General features: G+C 43.2%; 1 protein-coding gene across 5 annotated transcripts in view; it reads left to right on the forward strand.

Moving 5' to 3' along the window:
• The window catches only part of LOC147659347 (kidney mitochondrial carrier protein 1), a 267,840-nt gene that overhangs the window by 67,046 nt on the left and 179,907 nt on the right, over positions 1–20,887 (forward strand). For all 5 annotated transcript variants that reach the window (XM_086951827.1, XM_086951826.1, XM_086951825.1 and 2 more), the window contains exon 2: positions 7,836–7,925. In XM_086951827.1, the coding sequence (XP_086807953.1) occupies positions 7,862–7,925 (64 nt within the window). In that variant the 5' untranslated portion in view covers positions 7,836–7,861. The remainder of the gene's footprint in view (positions 1–7,835; positions 7,926–20,887) is intronic.

The raw sequence follows: 20,887 nt of genomic DNA on the forward strand, positions 1-20,887 counted from the left end.
GGGCAGACTTGGTTCTTCGACTCTCCGGAAGCGAGTCACGACTGGCTGGAGGGTTGGCGTCCGGTGCCTGGAGCGGGCCGAAGACCAAGATCACACTGCCGCAAAGAGGGAGAAGATGTCCCAGACGACCTGGACTCTGGTAGCCAAGAGACCCATCGCAAATTGCCCCTTGAGGAGGAATGACATTGGCAGTGTTGCGGACAATTCTTTATGCCTGATGCGGAAATTTGAACATTTACGTTTTAGCTGACTTGTGGTCTTGGACTGGGGTGAGCCTGGTGGGCTCCGAAAGGCTGCTGCCTCGTAGGACTCTTTCCCTTGACACGCAGGTATTGCAGCTATGGGAGGGAAGAAGCACTTTGCTGAGTTGGGGTGGCGGGCAGTTGTAGACTTGGGTTGGGAAAGTAACTGATTTGCTTAATTCTGTTGATTCCATTTCATATATGGTTTTCTTTTTTGGTTTTGTTGAATGCAAGCTGGACAGGACAGTAATGTTGTATGCTACTGTAACCTTACGGAACGATTGTACTCCTGCATGTTTGACACACCTGACCTTTACTAATGGCGGACACCACTTCGCAAGAGCTGAAGGCTCCACTTACAACCCTCACTCTACTGACCTGGAATGTCCGTGGGCTAGGAGACAAGGTGAAGAGGGGTCTGGTACTGCAATATTTGAAACGCTGCGGTCCTGCGATGGCCTTTCTCCAGGAAACACACCTAGTGGGATCCGCGGTCCGGGCTATGGATTGATGGGGTTACAAGATAAAAGCCCACGCAGAATTCTCCTCTGGCTCCAGAGGCACTGGGATACTTATTAGGAAAAACTTCCCACTGGTGGTGCAACAGACATGAGTCGACGATCAGGGCCGATTCGCGGCTCTGACCTGCCAATGGGAAGGACGGTTACTTAATCTTGTCTCTGTCTATGTGCCGCCTCACTCCACACGCAGGCCCATGCAGCTCTCACGGCATTTCTGCTGACACTACCGGTAGCAACACTTCTGATAGGGGGTGACTTTAATTATATACTTGACGACGCACAGGACAGATTCCGTGTTGGACAGGACACACGGGGTGGGAGCCGTCTGCTTGGTCTTGTAGACGCCCTGGGACTTACGGATAGCTGGAGATTCAAACACCCGAATGAGGCACGTTTCACTTTTTACTCCTCAGTACACAACTGTCTCACACTCATTGACTATTTCCAGACATCCGCGGATGCCCTACAGGGTGTAGAGGAGGTCACTATACGCCCTAGGGGCATATCAGATCACTCCCCAATACTGTTAAAATATACCTATCACCAGACCTTAGGAGACGTATGTTCCAGATTCACGCCGGTTTCCTCCAGGTGGCACCTATCATGTCGACACTCACACTTACTACTAACCAATTCTTTCAAGAAAATCAGGACTCGGTGGACTCACCCAGTGTGCTCTGGGAGGCATATAAAGTGGTCCTGCGTGGACAGGCAATGGATTCCATCACAGGTCATAAACGAGAGCGGCGGGCGGTCTTGGACAGACTTGAGACTGAACTGGCCTTGGCCACTACGGAGCAGGAGGCCCGCCCTTCTTTAGGTACCGCCCGTGCGGTTCGACTTAAACAAACTGAAGTCCTGACCCTCCAAAGAGAAATGGCACATACGCAGATCCGAGCCACTCTGCATAGGGTGTACGAGTTGGGAGACAAGGCGGGGAAAATGCTGGCCTGGCTAGATAGAAAAGAAAGAGCGAATAAAGTCATTGCACAACTAAAATCACCTGAAGGTTTCATGGTCTCTGACCCTGATGATATAGTCAATGTCTTAGCTGACCACTTTGAACAAATTTATGCTCCCCGGGCATCCTATACAATTGCAGAGGCATATGACTATATTTAGGATCTCACGATACCTAAACTCTCCCCAGAGGCGGCGCTTCTGTTGGAGGCGGACATTACCACTGACTAGGTGCAGGTAGCTACCTATGCACTCTCGTCCGGCAAGGCGCTGGGACCAAACGGGCTTCCAGTTGAACTGCATAAGAGTACGGTGCAAACGACTGCCCCCTTGTTCCTGAGTATGTTATCCGACAGCCTTGAGAAAGGGGAGTTGCCGAGGGATCAGCGATTAGCCACAATTGTCGCAATTCACAAGCCAGGAAGATCGAAGACAGACTGTGCATCCTACCGTCCAATTTCTCTTATAAATGCGGAGCCTACGATACTGGCCAAATTGCTTGCGACGCGACTGACCCCACACCTCGAGTCACTGGTACACCCAGACCAGTCTGGGTTCATGCCACATCAGAGAACAGCCCTTAACCTCCGCCGGCTCCATGCGGTCCTGGCGCGAGTCACAAATATCAAGGAACCTGCAGTTGTCCTCTCAATAGACGCTACTATGGAGTTCGATACAGTAGAATGGCCCTACCTGCCAAGCCAACGTTTACATACCGAAGGGTTTTTTACTTCTTAGGTTTGAACAATTTTTTACTGATGTCTTTTAAATTTGTCTTCCTTCAGGTTTCTTTATGCCATACACTAAACCTTGAACGATATAAACCTACTAACTCCTTACTGCTTAAACGTCAACTCCATAATGACTATGCCCTAAAAATTAAGGGATCTTTTCCCCATATCAACACTCTCTCGCATGACCCACTAGACTCGAATTCATGACTCGGATTTCACCTGAATAATGATGATTTATCGAGTGCTATCTTGTGATAAGGCTTAGACACAGGTCAGAATACCTGGGCATATATGTCATGAACCATATTATGGAAATTGTGGTATTAACGCAAAATAGACGGGTGTACGTCACATCACATCCTGCGAACCAGATTGTTAGCATACTTAGAAGCAGGCAAAAGCAGGTGTTTTTTTAAATATAGTAAAATGTTTTTTTATAATATATAAAAATTCGGTTCTAAATATTGAAAAATGTTGTGTCAACAGATTCACAAACCGGATCAAATGTTGAAAAAGACTATGTATTAAATGAGGAAGTGAACAGAACAAATCACATTGTAAATAGATATGAAACAGATAATGCTAAACTTTCTCTTTTTTATCGTATTCTGAATCTCTCTATTCTGTTAAAATACTCCAACTATCTCTACAACCAGACTGGTGGTGGTATTTGCTTACTCATGTTCACTTAGATCCTTTATCACCTCCAACTAATTAAAACTGTAACTTTCATTTAATTTCAACTGCATTTTTCAAGAGCTCTGTACTTCATCTCGAACAAAACCATGGTGGCACCACCCTAAATGTCTGATGTTTCCAGTCTGCATGCATACACTTGCTCTCAAAACTCACATAAGGGATCTATTCTTTCTGGTGACCACACACTTAAACTCACACTAATGACTCTGCACTTTATATGACCTTTTCTCTGACCTTCTGCACGGTTCTTTGGAAGCAAAGACTGTTTGGACTCTATTTACACAAAAAAGGATTGAGCCTAAGGACACTAAGATGTAATGCCTAACACACTCATCATTCACTTCAAATACCCTATTTTCTGAAAACTCAAGAGGTCCAGAGTTTTCTTGAGTGTGTTTTGTGTTTTCTTTATTAAAATCCTGTGAAAACTGATGTGGACTTGGATTTCTCTGTGGACCACCCCCCTTCTAGAACACAAATATCAAGGAACCTGCAGTTGTCCTCTCACTAGACGCTACTATGGAGTTCGATACAGTAGAATGGCCCTACCAATTCGCAGTGCTTCAACATATGGGGTTTGGCCCCAAATTTTGCGCCTGGATTCGATTGTTGTATACTAAACCCCTGGCGCATGTCACTGCCAATGGACACATTTCACGAGACTTTCCTCTCAGCCAAGGCACGAGACAGGGTGCCCACTGTCTCCGTTGCTATTTGCACTGATCTTGGAGGCACTCGCGATCTGGCTTAAATGGTAGCCCTCTATCAAAGGGCTCCGTTGGACCGATGTGTGGGAGGATCGCATATCCCTATATGCGGATGATATCTTTCTATACCTCACCTCCCCCAAAAAATCCATTCTTGAGTTATTAAATGTCTGTGAGAAGTTCGGTAGAGTGTCTCGTTACAAGATCAACTGGACTAAGTCCATCCTCTATGTTCTAGTGGGCCCCCCACCTGTCTTGCCCCTGAGCTGCCCCCTGAGGACCTCAACGACGGCATTCAAATATCTGGGTATCTTCATTACACCAGACCCCAACGAATTTTACACTCTAAATCTCTGCCCCCTCCTTGAGAGGTTTAAACGCGACGTCAAGGTGTGGCAGACTCTCCCTCTTACACTTTTGGGCAAGGCAGCGTTATATAAAATGATGGCACTTCCTCGCTTCCTTTATGTGCTTGAAAACACCCCATCAATAGTCCCTGTAGTGTATTTCAAAGCAATAGCAGCAACAGTATCCCATCTGCTGTGGGGCGGGAGGCCACCCCGAATTGCGCAAGACAAGTTAACTAGAAGCTGGTATGATGGGGGGGATAGCGCTCCCAAATATTGAACTATAATATTGGGCGGCACATCTCAAGCAGATTAACTTCTGGCTGCATGCCCGCTAACCGAACCGGCATACCTTGCTGATAGACACTCTTTGGAGGGCAAGGGACTGCTCCGTAACATTTACTCCCGACGACCCCCAGACCTGATAGGTCCGACACAGCATTCCGTGTAGTTATGGTACAAAGCCAACAGACGTCTTAAATGCTTGGGAACCATCACTCAAATGACACCACTTTGGGACTCCTACCTATTGGGCTTCCTCCGTAATAGTAAGGGGTTTCAGGCTTGGGACGCCATAGATATATCGGTGGTGGGTGATCTCTGGAAGAAGGGTAAGGTGGTGGAGTTTTCCCACCTTCAAACACAATATGAGATGTCTCAGACGGAGAGGTTTAGATACTTGCAGATTAGGCATGCACTGCAGGCGACTATACCGACAGGCACCATCTTGCAGGAGTCTTCTCCCCTTGAGGACAGACTCTTGACAGAACACATGCAGGACAAGGCCACTTCCTTCACGTACAGGAAACGTATCGATAACCTCCCAGACACGACGACCGCATTGAAACAGAACTGGTCCGTGGAAGTGGGCCCCTTAGAAGACTCTGAATGGCAGGAGGCCCTCTCCTCGCCACGGGAAACTGCCATTCCCTCCAGGTTGAAGCTGGTCCTGCATCGCACGTATTTTACCAGGACGACCCTACACAATATAGGGAAAGCTGAGCACAAATTCTGCCTGCGTAACTGTAGGGAGGAGGGAACATTCTTCCACACCATCTGGGACTGCAGACACATGACATTATACTGGACAGCAGTAATGCGCACGGTTTCCCAAACGCTTGACATCTCCTTCTGCCGGAGCCTCGCCGCTGTTTGCTTAATGTGTGGGAACCTAATGATCTTAACCACCGGCAACAAGACTGGGTGATGTTGGGTATGCTGATGCGAAGCGCAACATCGCCATGCTGTGAGGGTCGGCTGTATCGCCGACGCCTAATAAGTGGTGCAGAGACATGGATGAGGCAATGGTGGCAGAAAAAGCTGTCTACATCCATCGTGGCTGCCCGGGGAAGTGGGATAAAATCTGGGGGGCTTGGAACAAGTTTCGGGGTAACATTTGTGAGCCACCATGTGTCGTTGGGGTGGAGGAAGACCTAGACTGATCGAATATGGCCATGATCCGGAGGTGGGGCAATGCAATGTTGAAGTACTATGTTTTACGTTTATTACCTTACATACAATGCAACTGAAATGCCCGATGTATCACGATTATGTGATGTGAACAAATTTGTTCAAAACTGTCCAAATTGCTTTGTTCGTTCAGAAAATAAAAACATTTTTTAAAAAATCAATAAAAAAAAATCTCATACAACGTATCAAGAGGATATCCGGAGACTGGAGGATACCCCGAGGAAAACAGAGGACTAGGTGGCACACCACCATCTAAAACTAAACCTGCAGAAAACCGAATGAATTCTTTTCTCCCCACCCATAAGATCCAAACAATTGCAACCTTGGTCTTATAACATCAAATCGCTAAACTGCACCACAACCATCTGAGACTCCTTAAAATCGCTACTCATCACACTAGACTCTAATCTAAACACACGAGTGCACATACAGGCTGCAATCAGAAGCAATAACCTACATCTGTACCGTCTAAGAAAACTAGAACCCTTAATACCACTAGGAGACCTCAAAAAAGTGGTTATATCTCTAGTTCTCTCAAGACTGTGGGAGCGCCACACTCATAGGTCTACATAAAGCCAGCCCAGCCCCAATGAAAGTGACTAATACAGCATCAAGACTTTTATCAGGCATACGCTGCTATGATCACATTTCTCCATCACTCGGAGCCCTCAACTGGCTCCTAGTTGAAGCTAGGAACCAACTGAAGGTTACCTGCATATAACCTAAAGTCCTACACAATTCGGGTCCTAAATACATGGTGAATAGTTTCAAGCTATCAGGAGGCAGAAGGTATTCTAGAAGTGCTAAACCACTCCTACTAGAACCAGCCAGATTAAAAAAAGGAAAACCCATGGCCTCACTTTTGCTAGATCTGCCCCAAAAATGGGGAACTCACTAGCACCAGCAATGAGAGTAATTACTTCACTCAAGTTTTTCAAGAAAGAAGTCCAAGCCAATGCTACCAGAAAAACATGTGGCTTTAGAGAACGATTTTGAAACTGTCACTTCACCCTATTTGATATTGTATCCTGTTGTGTTATACCTTGCTTTTCGAATTCTGTATACAGCATATTTTAAGTGACGGGTGTTCTTACTCCACTGCAACCCTCATCAGCCCTCTCTTTGTACAGCGCTCTGATACCATGATGGTCATATTCGCTTTTCATAAACCACAATAAATAAATTAAAATCTGAAGGGCCTCATTCTACCTCTTTTATACCGTCATAATTGAATAGTTTTAAATTAAAGCCAGACCTCCTCTTTTATCCAGATTGCTTTTAGGTCTGGCCTTTGAGGGCTTTGGCTGTCTCACCAAACTATTTTTGTCACTGTCACTCACACTTTGCTTCCACCCACTACAGCATACAGCTTGGGATAACAGGTCTGCCAACTTGGCCATCATTTTGAGTGACTGCACAAAGCCTGTGCACATTGTATGCATACAATAGAAAACAGTTCCTCTCTCTTCAGTAACTCGTGTAGTTTAAAGTGTTTTTTTTATTTTTTATATTAATTTTAAACCCTAGCATTTATTTTACCTGCACTTCAAGTAGATGAAAATGTGTTTTCCGTCTTCATTTGAAAGTTGCTGTTATGGAGTCTTGGGTGGCATTGTGACTTTGCGAAAGCCTCCTATATGAGTGATCATGTGGTGATTTATTCTTCTCCCTCTTCTCTAATTTTTACATGAAATAGAGGCCTTAATAATGCATGTATATGCTCACTTAAGTATTCGTAAATACCTTTATTTTGAGATCCTTAATAAAAAGCATCTTTTAATAATTTATACATCTGTCACTGTTTGATCAAATATTAAGATACGCGATGATAACACCTAGGAACAGTGGGATGATATACACCCTGACATTTTGAATTGCTATAATTATTTGAGCATGCAATTGTGACATATACATATTTGTGTCCGTATGAGGGACGGGACTGTTCACCCATTCTGTTTGTTCTCGATTGCAGTGTCCCTTTAATTATATAGAAATAGAATTTTAGAGTATTGCACATACACATATTTACTTTGTGATGAGTCAGATGTGAACAGGAAAGTCTCTATCCACAAATGTACATTATGCAAAATTATTTTTGTGATAGATACGAAACTGATTTGGGTAATCTGATTCCTAACCAAGGTTTTCTTTTCAGAAAAAGGGCATGTTAACCGGTGAAACATGTCTGCCTTCAACTGGAAACCATTTGTTTATGGAGGTTTAGCTTCTGTCACTGCTGAATGTGGTAAGTATTTTATGCATTCTCTAAGGCAACTCGTTTTTAGCGTGTGGCTGCAGACAACTTTAGCTTTCGTTGAGTATTACTGTCATTCGTCATCTACACAGCTCTCCGGCGTATCATGAATGGTTGCATACTGTGTCTTTGACTTTATCTTCTAACAAAGTAATTCCTACTCTTTCACTTGCATGGAATAACGTCACCATGCTGTACTTTACTTTGTCTTCAGGTAAATGTTCAAAATGCAAGCCACATACCCTGGCATTTGTAGGTCATTTTAGTTTTTACTAATAACTGATAAGTTAGTACCTCTGGAGTGCTAAATGATCAGTTCAGTAGTGCATTAGTATCCCAGAAGTAGGGCATGGCACAGGCCATCGCAATACTCTTCACACTTTCTACCTCTGCAAAATATTGAATTTGATAGTGTGGCATAATGATTCTCTTTTATGAAACTTTTAAGAGGCATATATTGTTCTACAATGTTCAATGTGTGCATCGATTTAGGAATTGCTTATGTCTGGTGACATGTACCATCACCTCTAGATTTCTGTTGGAAGAGCAACAGTTAATTTTCGCAGATTGGTGTGCCAAACACTTTTTCAAATACAATATAATATGTTTGTTTATTTCATAAGACCTAGATGGGACTTCAGTTGATACATCAAATAACAAAATTCAGAAATCTAATGACATACTAAAAAAAATGTTTGCTTTGGCTTGCCACAGTAGTTCCTAGTTTCCGCAGTGTGTACAGTATATTTGCATTAGTGCCCCTAGGATTCAGTGCAGTGTAGTGGGTTAGTGTCCTTAGTTTGCAGTCTGGTTGATTAGTGGCTCTAGGATGAGGTACCCTGGTGTTAATGACACTGGGGCTCACCGACAATGTGGATAGTGACAGTCTCTGGGATTTAGTGCAGTGTCCTGAGTTTGTGCTGATAGAATACACTTTGTTAAAGTTCATTCTCTGCATTCTTGGGGTGAGTGCCCCAATAATGGAGAAACCAGCGTCCTATACCAGAGTTTCCCAACCAGCAACTTAAAAAAATCTCAATGTATTGGATGCTGCACATTTGAACATATATAAAAGTGAGCAGAGTTTGTAGTTCACACAGATAGCTGCCAGTTTTTGGTGCATCAAAACTATTCTCTTTTTGCGACTTTGCAAGTACAGTGGATCCCTGAATGAGACCAAGCTAAGTATGACAGAAGTTGCAGAAGTATCAGTTCCTTGCTGAGTGGTAATTGCATGCAAAAACCTCTGTATGGCCCTGCTTTGTGTTCTATGTTAGCAAGTATAGGCATGTTTTTGATTTCTTTTTTTTCTATTATTCTTATGATAATCACTCATGTGCATATCCTGTGTAATGTTGAAAGACCCATAGAATGTGATTCAGAGGTCCAAGAACTCCCAAAGACCATTCATATTTTCGAGAATGACTACAGTGTTTCCTAGCAGACTACGAAAGATTAGCGTGCTTGGCAGCACACATTATAGATAGAGCCTGTCGCCTACAAGAAGAGTTGCTATCTGGCTTCTCAAAGTAAAAGACTTGCCTTCCTTCCTTTATCAAAATCTTTCACTCCATCCTTGTGAGCTACTGGATGTGGATTTGCTCTTCATCTGCCCTGGTGGGTGAGCATGCAGGTGTATTGTGTATGGGTACATGAATACATTTTTGGTACCTGCAAAATCGAATCAAGAGAGGAGTCTTAGTTAAATAGTTTGTTTATTATGAGGTTCGAGAACTTTTCTCAGCCTGCCTCTTTTGAAGTGACCAGAAGAACAGAGACTCTAATGTGCAAATGGGTTTCCCCTTCGGACATCCTTATGCGTCCCTGTCTAAGGAGTATCATCCAGACAGATTTGTGTCATGGGAACTGGGACCTGCTCTTCATTCCTTTCCTGATCGTTGTTCTTCCCTTTAGATATGGGGCATCCAAATCCATCCCCTACTATTCCTTTTGATTCTGCAGTCGAAAGTTCATGGCCATGACATCCTGTGTGAAGCTGGCCAGCACCCTAAAATATGAATGTTACCAAAAAACAAAACCGGTTGGTGGAATCTACATTCTTGTCTGTCAGGAAGCTGAGGTTACAAACTCAGTGACTTTTTGTCAGGATATTCATAACCAGAAGGGAAATGACTTCCAATGAACAAGATCTTTGCGAAGTCGGAACCAGACTCGGAGAACCCAGGAACTTTGCCCTTAAAGGAGGAAGCCCATTGTCTGCTGATGAGCACTGGAAGTGCCCTAATTTCTTGAAGTGTGTGAATCTTAATTGTGGTTCATTTTAACCCTGCTGCATTGCAGCTTTAAAATACTGTCCCCGGGATCCTCCTTCTCCGGAACTAGATATGGTCGCCCTCTCCCTAGGACTCACACTTTAGTAACTGCTCTCTTTTTCCCCTTTTTGACTTGACTGGTTTGCTGGAGCCATAGAGTAATCTTGTTTGAATGGTATGTTTTGTGTTCAACAGAAGGCAGAGAGTTTGAATAAACAAGGACTAGAACTGCATAGGACCTTCTGATAAGACTGCAATAAACCCACATTTGCTGGATCACTGCAGCAACAGTCTCCTTTTCAACTGTATCCCTACCCCACTCCTCCTCAAAACGTGCTGTTCTCCGAGTATGTAGGTTCACAGCTTATGTTCGCCTAGTGGCGGGAGAGGCCTGTGTAACTCAGAGTTGTCAGCGAGATTGTTCTGTTTGCAGGCAGTTGCTAAAAAAATATAAGATTCAAGAGCAGTGGGGACCTAAATCAACTAATGTTTTTGAACTACTAATGGGATCACTCGCCTTATTTTAGTACAGTGGTTGCTTCCTTGTATTTTCATATGTATATTTCTGTGTATTATTTAGAGGTGTGCTTTGATGAAAGTACTTAATCGCTTTAAACAATAATGCTCTTGCTGTACTTTCTTATTTGTTGCTCATTATTGTATAGCTCAGGCAACATCAGTTAGCCTTGGATCGCTCTTTCCTCACTTGAGGATGAAGTGCTGAAAGAGTTGTACGTGACCTTCAGTTCTCAGTCCAGCTACAGTTGTTACCTGGGACAACAGAGGTGGAAGACTTCAGTTGTCATATTTGGAACACTGTAACCCCAGACTGAACTTTAAACAAGTTCTGAAAAGTGGCGCACACAGATTCCCGCCACTACAATAACCTATCTCTCCCTTCCAGAACTGAAATGTATCCAATATGGTGGAACAGGGCCAATTACACTAAAGGACAACTGATTCCTTTGCCATGGCTGTATCAGCTCACCAACATACAGTGGAGATTGAGGATATGATGGGAAGATTGCAAGTCCAATCCCATGTTTAACTGGAAATTTAAAGGGCAATCCCTAGTGTCCGGTGGAGTAACAACACCAAGGAGAGCGTGGGAGGTGAGATCTTGTTGAATGTGTAGGGTGATGAAGTCAATCTTTGACTGGAGATGGGGCCCGCTATCTCAAAGAGATCACTATCCTAAAGACAGAAATAGTGGATGCCTGAAAAATCAACATCTGGATTCCAGTGAAGACACATTCTGGCAGGTAGCCGATTTTGTTGCGACACATCTGAAATCCAGGAGACGTTCAGCTACTAGGACCCCTTATTTCTTTATAATGCCACCCTACAAAAATAAACTAAATAAGACTCCCAGGAGAAACATTCGCCCTGACTCTGGAAGACAGTCACTGATAACAGAGTTGCTGAACAAATACTGCAAAAAGGATTGAAAATAAAGTAACTCCAGTACAGGGCTTATGAGAAGAAATTAAGAAGTGAATCTGATCTTTGAAGTCTTAAGCACAAGATCTCTGAAGTGCAAAAAGCGTGTTGCAGGAAAGTGAACTTAGATCCCAGACATAGAAGCATTTTGATGCAAGAAGTGGTTATCATAATAAGACTGTCTTTTTCTACAACGTAATCCAAAGTGCTTGTCAGGCTGGAGTAGAATATTTGTTAGTGATCATCAGGAAACAGACTTACTGCAGGTTCAGCCAACATGTTTTCAACACCCTATGTAGCATGCCCGTGGGTTTGTCAAGGTTGAAAGTCATACCTCAGCATGTATCAGTTTATACAGCAGTAAATAAAGATCAATCTATCTAATCTATCTTATCTATCTTATCTATCTATCTTATCTATCTTATCTATCTATCCCTACTGTCGGTCGGTTAGTTATATTATAGTTAGGACCTAGTTTCCATAGGAAACACATTTTTTTGTTTTCCCAATAACTTTTGATGCCGGTTGACGAATCTATGCGAAGTTTTCAAAACGGTCCGCTCCTACCTTGAAAGTTTCGGGGTGATTTGGTAAGCGGGGGCCGAAAAAAAGGGGGGGGGGGCGAAAACGTGTTTTCTCCATGGGAAACTTTAGACACGGCTACAGCCCGAACTGCTGAACTGAAGTGCACCAAATTTGGCAAAAAGGTAGCCCTTGGTTCAGAAGGAACTCCTTTTGTTAAATGGTGTAAATCCATTCAGTAGTTGCTGAGAAAATCAAAATAAAAAAAATATCGATATATAGAGGCGCAGTGGATCCGTGTACCCTGCCGATCACGAGTTGCCTTCTAATTGGCTGTCAACATTACAAACCAGGAAGTGTTGGAAGCCAGAAAAACTAAAGCGCAAAACAAGAAAAGGGGGCAGGGTAGAAACATCCTGACCCCCTAGGCCTGCCTAGGGGGTCCCACAAGGACCCCCAGGGCCAAAACGAAGCATTTTTTTGTTGAAAAATCGTGGATTTGGCCGCGAAAATAAAAACAACAAAGCGCGTTCTCCCGCGCTTCGTTTAATGGAAGCCCCCGGGTGGGCCAGGTCCTGAGGGCAGTAATAAAATGTGTGGGGGCCCAAAATCCCCCCCACACTGCCCGGGGACCACCACCGCCGGGGCCTTGCAACAATATTTGCTGGCGGAACCTCCATCCCCGGGGCTCTGATTAATTATGTTCATGGGGGCACAATGCCCCACCCGCAGCTCCAGGGACTGCCACCCCCGGGGCTTCTTTAAAAAAAATATATATACCTGTGTGTGTGGGGGGGCTCTAGCCTCCCCACACGCCAGAGGACTGCCACCTCCGCGGGGCACTAATATTTAAAAAATTGGGGTCCGTACAGGACCCCCTAGCCATGGGGACCACCACCTCCCCGGGGCTGTTGAGATGTTGGGAGGGGGACCACGCTGCCCCCTTCCAGGAGCCTGTGATGGCCCTGGGGACTGCCACCCCCTAGGGCCGGCTCCAGCAGTGTCCCGGGCTGCTCACCCCCGGAACACTGCTGTTTGCTATGACAGGGCGGGATCATCGCGTTTCTTTCTGTGCGTTTTTTCTTCTTTCTTCACAAGTCCAACCTCTGTAGGCATAGTTAGAAATCATAGGTTTCAGGCGCGTTATAGTTAGAAATTAGCCTTTAACAAACCTTTGAAATTCACTGAAAAAACCATAGGTTTCAGGCACGTTCTAGTTAGAAATTAGCATTTAAAAAACCTTAGGAATTCACTGAAAAACCTTAGGTTTCAGGGGCATTATAGTTAGTTGGACATTTCATTCATACAAAACCATAGAAATTCTCCCCTTTATAGTTAGTTCAGCTAACTATAACTCGTGCTCCCACAATGCAATGCTGATGACATCACTTATTACATCACTCATGACATGGTCAGTGACATCACTCATGACATCCCAAATGACATCACATATGACATCATCCTTGTAATAGAGTGGCAAACCTCCTCTCACCCTAATATTACCTTTGATAAACACACTCAAAAATACAAACTAACAGTTTCAAAACAATGGACATACCAATACCAGTCACAACACACCTATTCAGTAATTCCAAGATCTATACACACATCCACTCATTTACCAACAGTCCTATTCAGTCACTCATACATGTACTCACTCATCATATCTACTCATATACCTATACATCCTGTTATACACTGCCACTCATCCATAAAGTTACTCACACACATAGTCACACATGCAAATAAAGTATCCAACATCCATTTACTTGCATATAGTTATACACACACCACCACACTTACTTCTACAGAAACTTACACACACTTACTCTCTTAAACCATCACTTATAAAAACACATACTTATTTATACAGGAACTCTTCCAATCTCTCACTCATACTCACTTATATACACAAATACTGACATATACTAGTTTAAAATATATGTAGTTACTCATAAAGACACTATTGAGACAGTCATTCACTCACTAACACACCTGTACACACTCATCCACCCATACAGTCCTGCACACATACTATCTTCAACACTATGCACTAATACCCCCGAGCAAAGCACACAGACACTCACACACTCATACAAGTGAGAGACTGATACAGATATTTACATATTTAAACATTACTCGCTAAACCATGTATTCACTAAGATACACTTAATCAGTCAGTTATACCATCAATTTAAACATGAATAAATATCCATGTAGACACTTATATACCCATTTATTCTTCCATTGACCTTAAAATATACATGTATAAAACATATTTAATTTTCAGAGAAACACACATTCACTGAATGATGTCATCAGTGATGTCATTTGAGATGTCTTGAGTGATGTCACTGACCATGCCATGAGTGATGTAATATGTGACTTCATCAGCAGTGCATTGCGGGCGCGCAAGTTATAGTTAGCTGAACTAACTGTAACGGGGGAATTTCTATGGTTTTGTACAAATGGAATGTCCAACTAACTGTAACACCCCTGAAACCTATGGTTTTTTCAGTGAAGAAATATATAAATGGTTATGGCAAATAAATGGTTAATTACCTACCTGCTGTCGTGTGCTTTCCTGCTGCAGAGCCTTTGGTAAACAATATATATATATATATATACATATACATATATATATATGCTACATTGGGAGCACGATCAAGGAGATCAAGCTCAGAATATTAGAACATATGCGAGCCATCGACAAAATAGATCAGACCTATCCGGTGGCTCGTCATTTTGCGGAGGCACACAACCGGGACCGGAAGAAGCTCCAGTATTTCGGCCTCGATATTGTGCCCCCTAATATTCGTGGAGGTGACCGCCTACGCAGATTAAGGAGACTAGAGTCCCGATATATTATCGATCTGTGTACGAAACATCCCAAAGGTCTTAACAGTGGGGAGGAGATGGCTTTCCATCTAGGGAAATGAGCAGAGAATAACAACTGGTATACACTGTTCCAAGATGATAGTGCATCTTATCAAACTGGGATTAGAACTTCTGACACTATCATATATGGAACAAATGTATACCAATATACATAATAGCTCTGAAACTCCTATCTGATTTTCTGTCTTGTATATATTAGTGTGTGAGAGACACGTTATCGTTACTTAATTCACAGTACCTGTTTTGCTGTATATTTTCTTACTATGAATCCAGGAAATATCATCTAGACCCTGTGATCCAGATTGAATGAATCTAAATTTGATCGGGTATAATGCAGGAATATAACCTAGATGTCTCTCACATATTTAGCTTTCCACTGTATATATGATGCACTTTAATCACATTTGTTCCATTTTTGAATTCACGTTATAATTTTCATATGAAATGTGATGAAATATTGTGAACAATTACACATGCCCCTTCTGTTGTTGCACGCGATGCATCTCACTCCATACCCACTTGTCTCAACCTCCCTTCAGCTACGCCCATCTTTCAGCTGTAGTTGGAGAATTGATTTATTTTCTCTTGTGTACGGGTGATTTGGACTATGTACTGTATATGGGGACATAAGCCGATCCACGGCTTTATTGTTTATGTCGATTTTGTGACGCTTTAATGTGACAAGCCTAGCAAGGAATAATGCGATTGCCTATCTGTGGGCTTTACAAAGCAATTTGCAATTGTTGTGTTACATCTACTATACACTATAAGATGGCCGCTTCGTTTTCATGCTAGGCTGTAGTCCCCTTGTTTGTGTCCACACCTGACTGGAAGTGGGAGTGACTATGCTTGTTAAAAATAATGTCGGAAACAAACACAGTGCATCACACACTGACGAAGGCAGACCGCCGAAACGCGTCTGTGTGCACCCCCGCTAAATAAAATCTAGCGTGTTTGCAACCCTCAACCTCGAGTGCTGTCGTATTCTTTCCCAGGAGGAGTGGGAAGGACTTTGGAGCGTGTATATATATATATATATATATATATATATATATATATATATATATATATATATATATATATATATATATATATATATATATATATATATATATATATATTTTTCAAAGTCCGCTCTGACGTGCTGCCTGCGGCCCCGAGGGAGGTGGCACCAATGCCGGCCGAGCACGCCGGTAATTGTAATTCCAAAAGTTCCAAAGTAGTAGTGCTCTCAGATCACAAAACACACGCGACTCCACTGCAACTCCAAGGGTGTTTATTCACCTAACAACATGTTTCGGCTGCGGACAGCCTTGATCACGTTAGGTTGTGTGTCAGTTTCAAACATTGATAAAGAGTTCGAGTGAGAAACATAGAAATGGGACTTCCAAATTCAGTATACAGCGTTAGTCATGAGAGCTATGAAACCAATGTAAAATTTAATTCAAATTACATTATTGAGGTCCAGCAGACTGCCCAGAATACTTTACAAATTAATGAAGTAAACAAAACGCTGTGGCGCCAATTTGTATACATTTTCAAATTAAAGAAAATACGTGCTTCTAAATAGTGTATGCTCTCGGCATACCGTGATTGCCAAACATTTCTGCATTTTCGAGTTAAGTAGGAAACATAGTTGCGAAATGCATGTTAACAACATGATGTGGCATTGGCGGCGCCATGTTTGTAGTTTCTGTGCCACAAAGAGAAAAGAGAAACTTTTACGCGCTGGCAATTGAAATCATTGCAAATGAACACAAATGAAAACAACAAGACGTTTGAGTCATGCGCGTCATGCAGCGGGCATCAAGGGTTCAAAAGGGGCCAAGCAGCAGGAATAGTGCAGGCATAAGCGCTAGCAGTAAAATACATTGCAAGTCAAAAACTGTTCAATACATGAAATGCACAACACAGGAGACAGCAATAATTTCAGCATTAATTCATAATGTGCCCTGGCAAAACTTAATGACGGTGTAAATAGAAGCACTCACCAGTACCCCGAACTGTGTGTGTGAAATACACATAAAGAAACAGGGCAGGACATGCTAATGTTTCCTGCGCGAAATGCAGATGTGCCAGGAGCAACTATGCATCTAGGTGAATGTCAAATACGTTAACAATGCTATATAAAATATAGCTCATGAAAAAGACTTGTGTCCCAAATAACATCTAAGTGACACAAGGGGGGCCTGCAAGAGGACACGTCCTAGCGGAAGAGTCAGGAGTCCAAAAGAGAGAAACAAAGCACCAATACTGGGCTTACTGTGCTCATAAGAAACTGACGTGCTGACAGAGGAGTGAGTGGCCGTGCTCGTGAATGAAGTCAAATGATTTCCGTGTAACTGGAAACCTCAAATAAGTGCAGTGGTGACGAGATCCGGTACTGGGCGCCAATCTATAAAAAACATGAGAGAACAGGGTCAGGACTCAACATGTTGGATAAAAACTCACTGCGAGCATCAAAACGAGAATAAACAGTGCAGTAATGGATGGAAGAGAACACAAGCAGAGAATATGCATGTTATAACAACTCACAAATAGTTCCAGCAGAGCACATGAGTATCAGGAAGTGACAAAGAGGAGTTATTCCCTAAGATGTACTGCCAACTCCTCATCCTGATTCAATCCTCCTGGGGCCTTACTCTGAAACTCTATAATGCACTTAGACTCTTTTTGTCTTAGTTTCAAAGTCCTGTCTCCTCCCCGGGGGTTTCTTTCAGGTTGCTCAAGTATATGAAACTCATCTGGGCAGGGTTAGAGAAATGTTGTTCTTCAAAATGTCTAGCTACCGGGTATTTCTCATTTCTGTTAACAATGGCCCGGTAGTGTTCAAGGACACGGTTTTTGGCCTGTTTGGTACTGCTGCCTATGTACCACAGGCCGCACGGACATTCAATGACATAAACAACGAAAGTTGTGCTGCAAGTTAGGAATTGTTTGAGTTCCTTTTTGACCCCATTGTACTCAACCGATTTCTTATGAGTACTGTATCTGCACGCCTTGCAGTGACCACAGGGAAAGAAACCGAACAATCCTAAATTCTGTGCTTTAGGGTAGTGCGTGATGTCACTCTTCACTACCATGTCTCGTATGGATCTACCCTTCCTGTAGGTTATCAAGGGTCTGTTGGAAATGTCTTTGCCGATCACACTGTCAGCAGTGAGAATGTTCCAATTCTGGGATATGACTTTCTGTATCTGTTTGGATTCAGTGTTGTATGTGAGGATGAGACGGGTATGTTCTTCCTCACATGACACGTTGGGAGTCTTTTCTTCTAGAGTTTCTAACCTGGAAATCTCATCCGCCCTAGTTTTGGCCTTTCTTATTACCCAGGCAGGATAACCTCTGTCCCTGAATCTGGATATCATTTCTAGGCTGACTTGTTCATACACCTCATTCGTGCTGCAGTTCCTTTTTGCCCTGAGCAGTTCACCATACGGGATGCTCCATTTCAGAGTTTCCGGATACTGCTCAGAGCATGAAGGATACTGTTTCCTGCAGTGGACTTTCTGAACAAACTGGTTTGGAGTTGGCCTCTAATCACCTCTACTTTCACATCAAGATATTCTGCCGTAGTGCTGCTGATGTGACTGGTGAGTACGATGTTCAGATTGTTGTCATTCAAATTTCTGACAGTCTTGTGCCATGTCAGCGGAACCCCTCCAGATTACGAAGAGGTCGTCAATGTAACGCCACCATGTATTGACGTGTTGCCATTACACTGTGAGATTGGGGTCAGAGCAAATACTTTGCTCCCAGTGCCCCAAGAAGAGGTTCGCAAAACTGGGAGCAAAGCACGAACCCATCGCCGTCCCAGTGGTTTGTCTGTACAGGACCCCGTCAAAGAGAAAATAATTATTACAGAGACAGTATGCCATCATGTCTATCAGCATCTTGCTGTGGTCTCTAAAACGGAGTGGGCGTCCTGCCAAAAACCTCTCACACGCTTTCAAACCTTGTTTGTGGTCAATGATGGTGTACAAGGATTGTACATCCAAGGTGATGAGAAGATTGTTGTCTTCCCATTGCACACTAGAAAGTTTTTTGAGAAAGTCTTTTGTGTCCTTGACGTAGCTAGGAAGGTTGTGTACCCAGTCCCTCAAGAAAAAATCGACATATTTGGATATATGTTCAGAAACACACCCTCTTGAAGATTCAATGGGTCTGCCCGGTGGATCTACTGCATTTTTATGGAGTTTGGGGAGTAAGTACAGCACCGGGAGTATGGGGTGATCATTCTTAAGATACCTAAATTCTTCCCACTCCAAAATGCCCTGATCTTTCCATAGGATGAGTTTATCCCAAATTCTCAAGATACTATTGTTGTAGAGATCATAGGTGGTGGTGGTGTAGTATTTCCCATCACCTAATTGTCTTAAGGCTTCTTTGGTATAAGCCTCGAGGTCCATGATAACAATGTTACCTCCCTTGTCAGCGGGGCGTACAACCACTGACGTGTCCTCCATGAGAGAGATGAGTGCCTTTCTTTGTTATTGGGTCAGATTTTGTTCTCTGGGACCTCCCCTTCCCTTGTTCTTATATTTTAAGCCAATCTGTTTGTTGACACATTCGTGGAAGGTGTCAATGTTGTCATGGGGCATATTGGGAATGAAAGTGGACTTGGGTTTGAAAGCAGAGAATGAGCTGCTATCCGTTACAAAAGCCGCATCTCTGAGCAATTGTGTGGCAGAGCTGGTCTCTGATTCTTCATCATTGTCAGATGTTATGCGATCTAACTCTATGATGTTAATGATGTTGTCCACATCCCCAATACAAAAATCCTCATCTGCAGTTACATTGGTGGTCTTTACTTTGCATTGGTTACCACCCAATCTCTTAAGTTTGTGCCATTTCTTTAGCTTTAATTTGCGTACAAACTTAAAAACGTCAATTCTGGTTTCGCTAAACCCAAATGACATCGAGGGACAAAAAGAAAGGCCCAAACTCAAGGTGGACTTTTCTAAGATGGACATATGTCTTTTGGAAAGATTGATAATAGTTTTATTTACCATTTCTTCGTCCATTATTGGCCTTTTTTGGAGCGTGTTACCATGTTCTCCACGTTGCTTTTTGCCTTGCCTCTTTTCCCACCTCTGGAAAAGCCTCTTCCCTCGGTTGTTCCTCCGGTTCCTCTTCCCCGTGCTCGTCCTCTGCCCCTTGGAGTTTGTGCCATTGGTGCCGGAGTCTCCACTCCCGCCCGTCTGCTCCGGCGCAGATGGCGGTATTCCTCCAAAAAATTCACCTTGGTTGGTCTTGACTCAGGTACGTTTGTTTCCTCCATTGACGCATCAGACTCAGTACCACTTGAGATCATGGTGGTTTCTATATTTTGAGTTGAGGTTTCGGCGGCATTGGATTTCTTTTGGTATAAGTGATCGTATTTTCGACTAAACGTTAGGATCCTGCCACTATCGTAATCGTTATAGTCGCGATCCAGCTTCCTTTCTTTTCTCGCTTTTATATCGTCTTCATAGTGTTTGAGACGTGATTTCATGGGGGTCATCAGGGTCTCGACTGTTTGTTCATCAGCTTCTGACTTGATGATTTCCATTAATTCCTTAATTTGTTTTAACAGTTCTTCTCGATCAATCCATGCATACTTCACCAAAATCTCTAGCATGCGTTTGGAACTTAGAGCGGAATTTTCTGACCAGTCTTTGAGCATGGCTGGGTTGGGCGTTTCATAGGTGGGTGTGGTGAAAATCCTTAGGCCCCGTGGGACCATGTCTTGGTCCAGGTAATTTTGGAGTGAAATTGCCTCCCACCATTTGGAGATTTCGTTTTTCTTCAACTTCTCCAATTTATCTACTTTGTCCTTGG

Source organism: Lissotriton vulgaris, unplaced genomic scaffold (assembly GCF_964263255.1).
Source record: "Lissotriton vulgaris unplaced genomic scaffold, aLisVul1.2 SCAFFOLD_663, whole genome shotgun sequence".
NCBI classification, from domain to species: Eukaryota; Metazoa; Chordata; class Amphibia; order Caudata; family Salamandridae; genus Lissotriton; species Lissotriton vulgaris.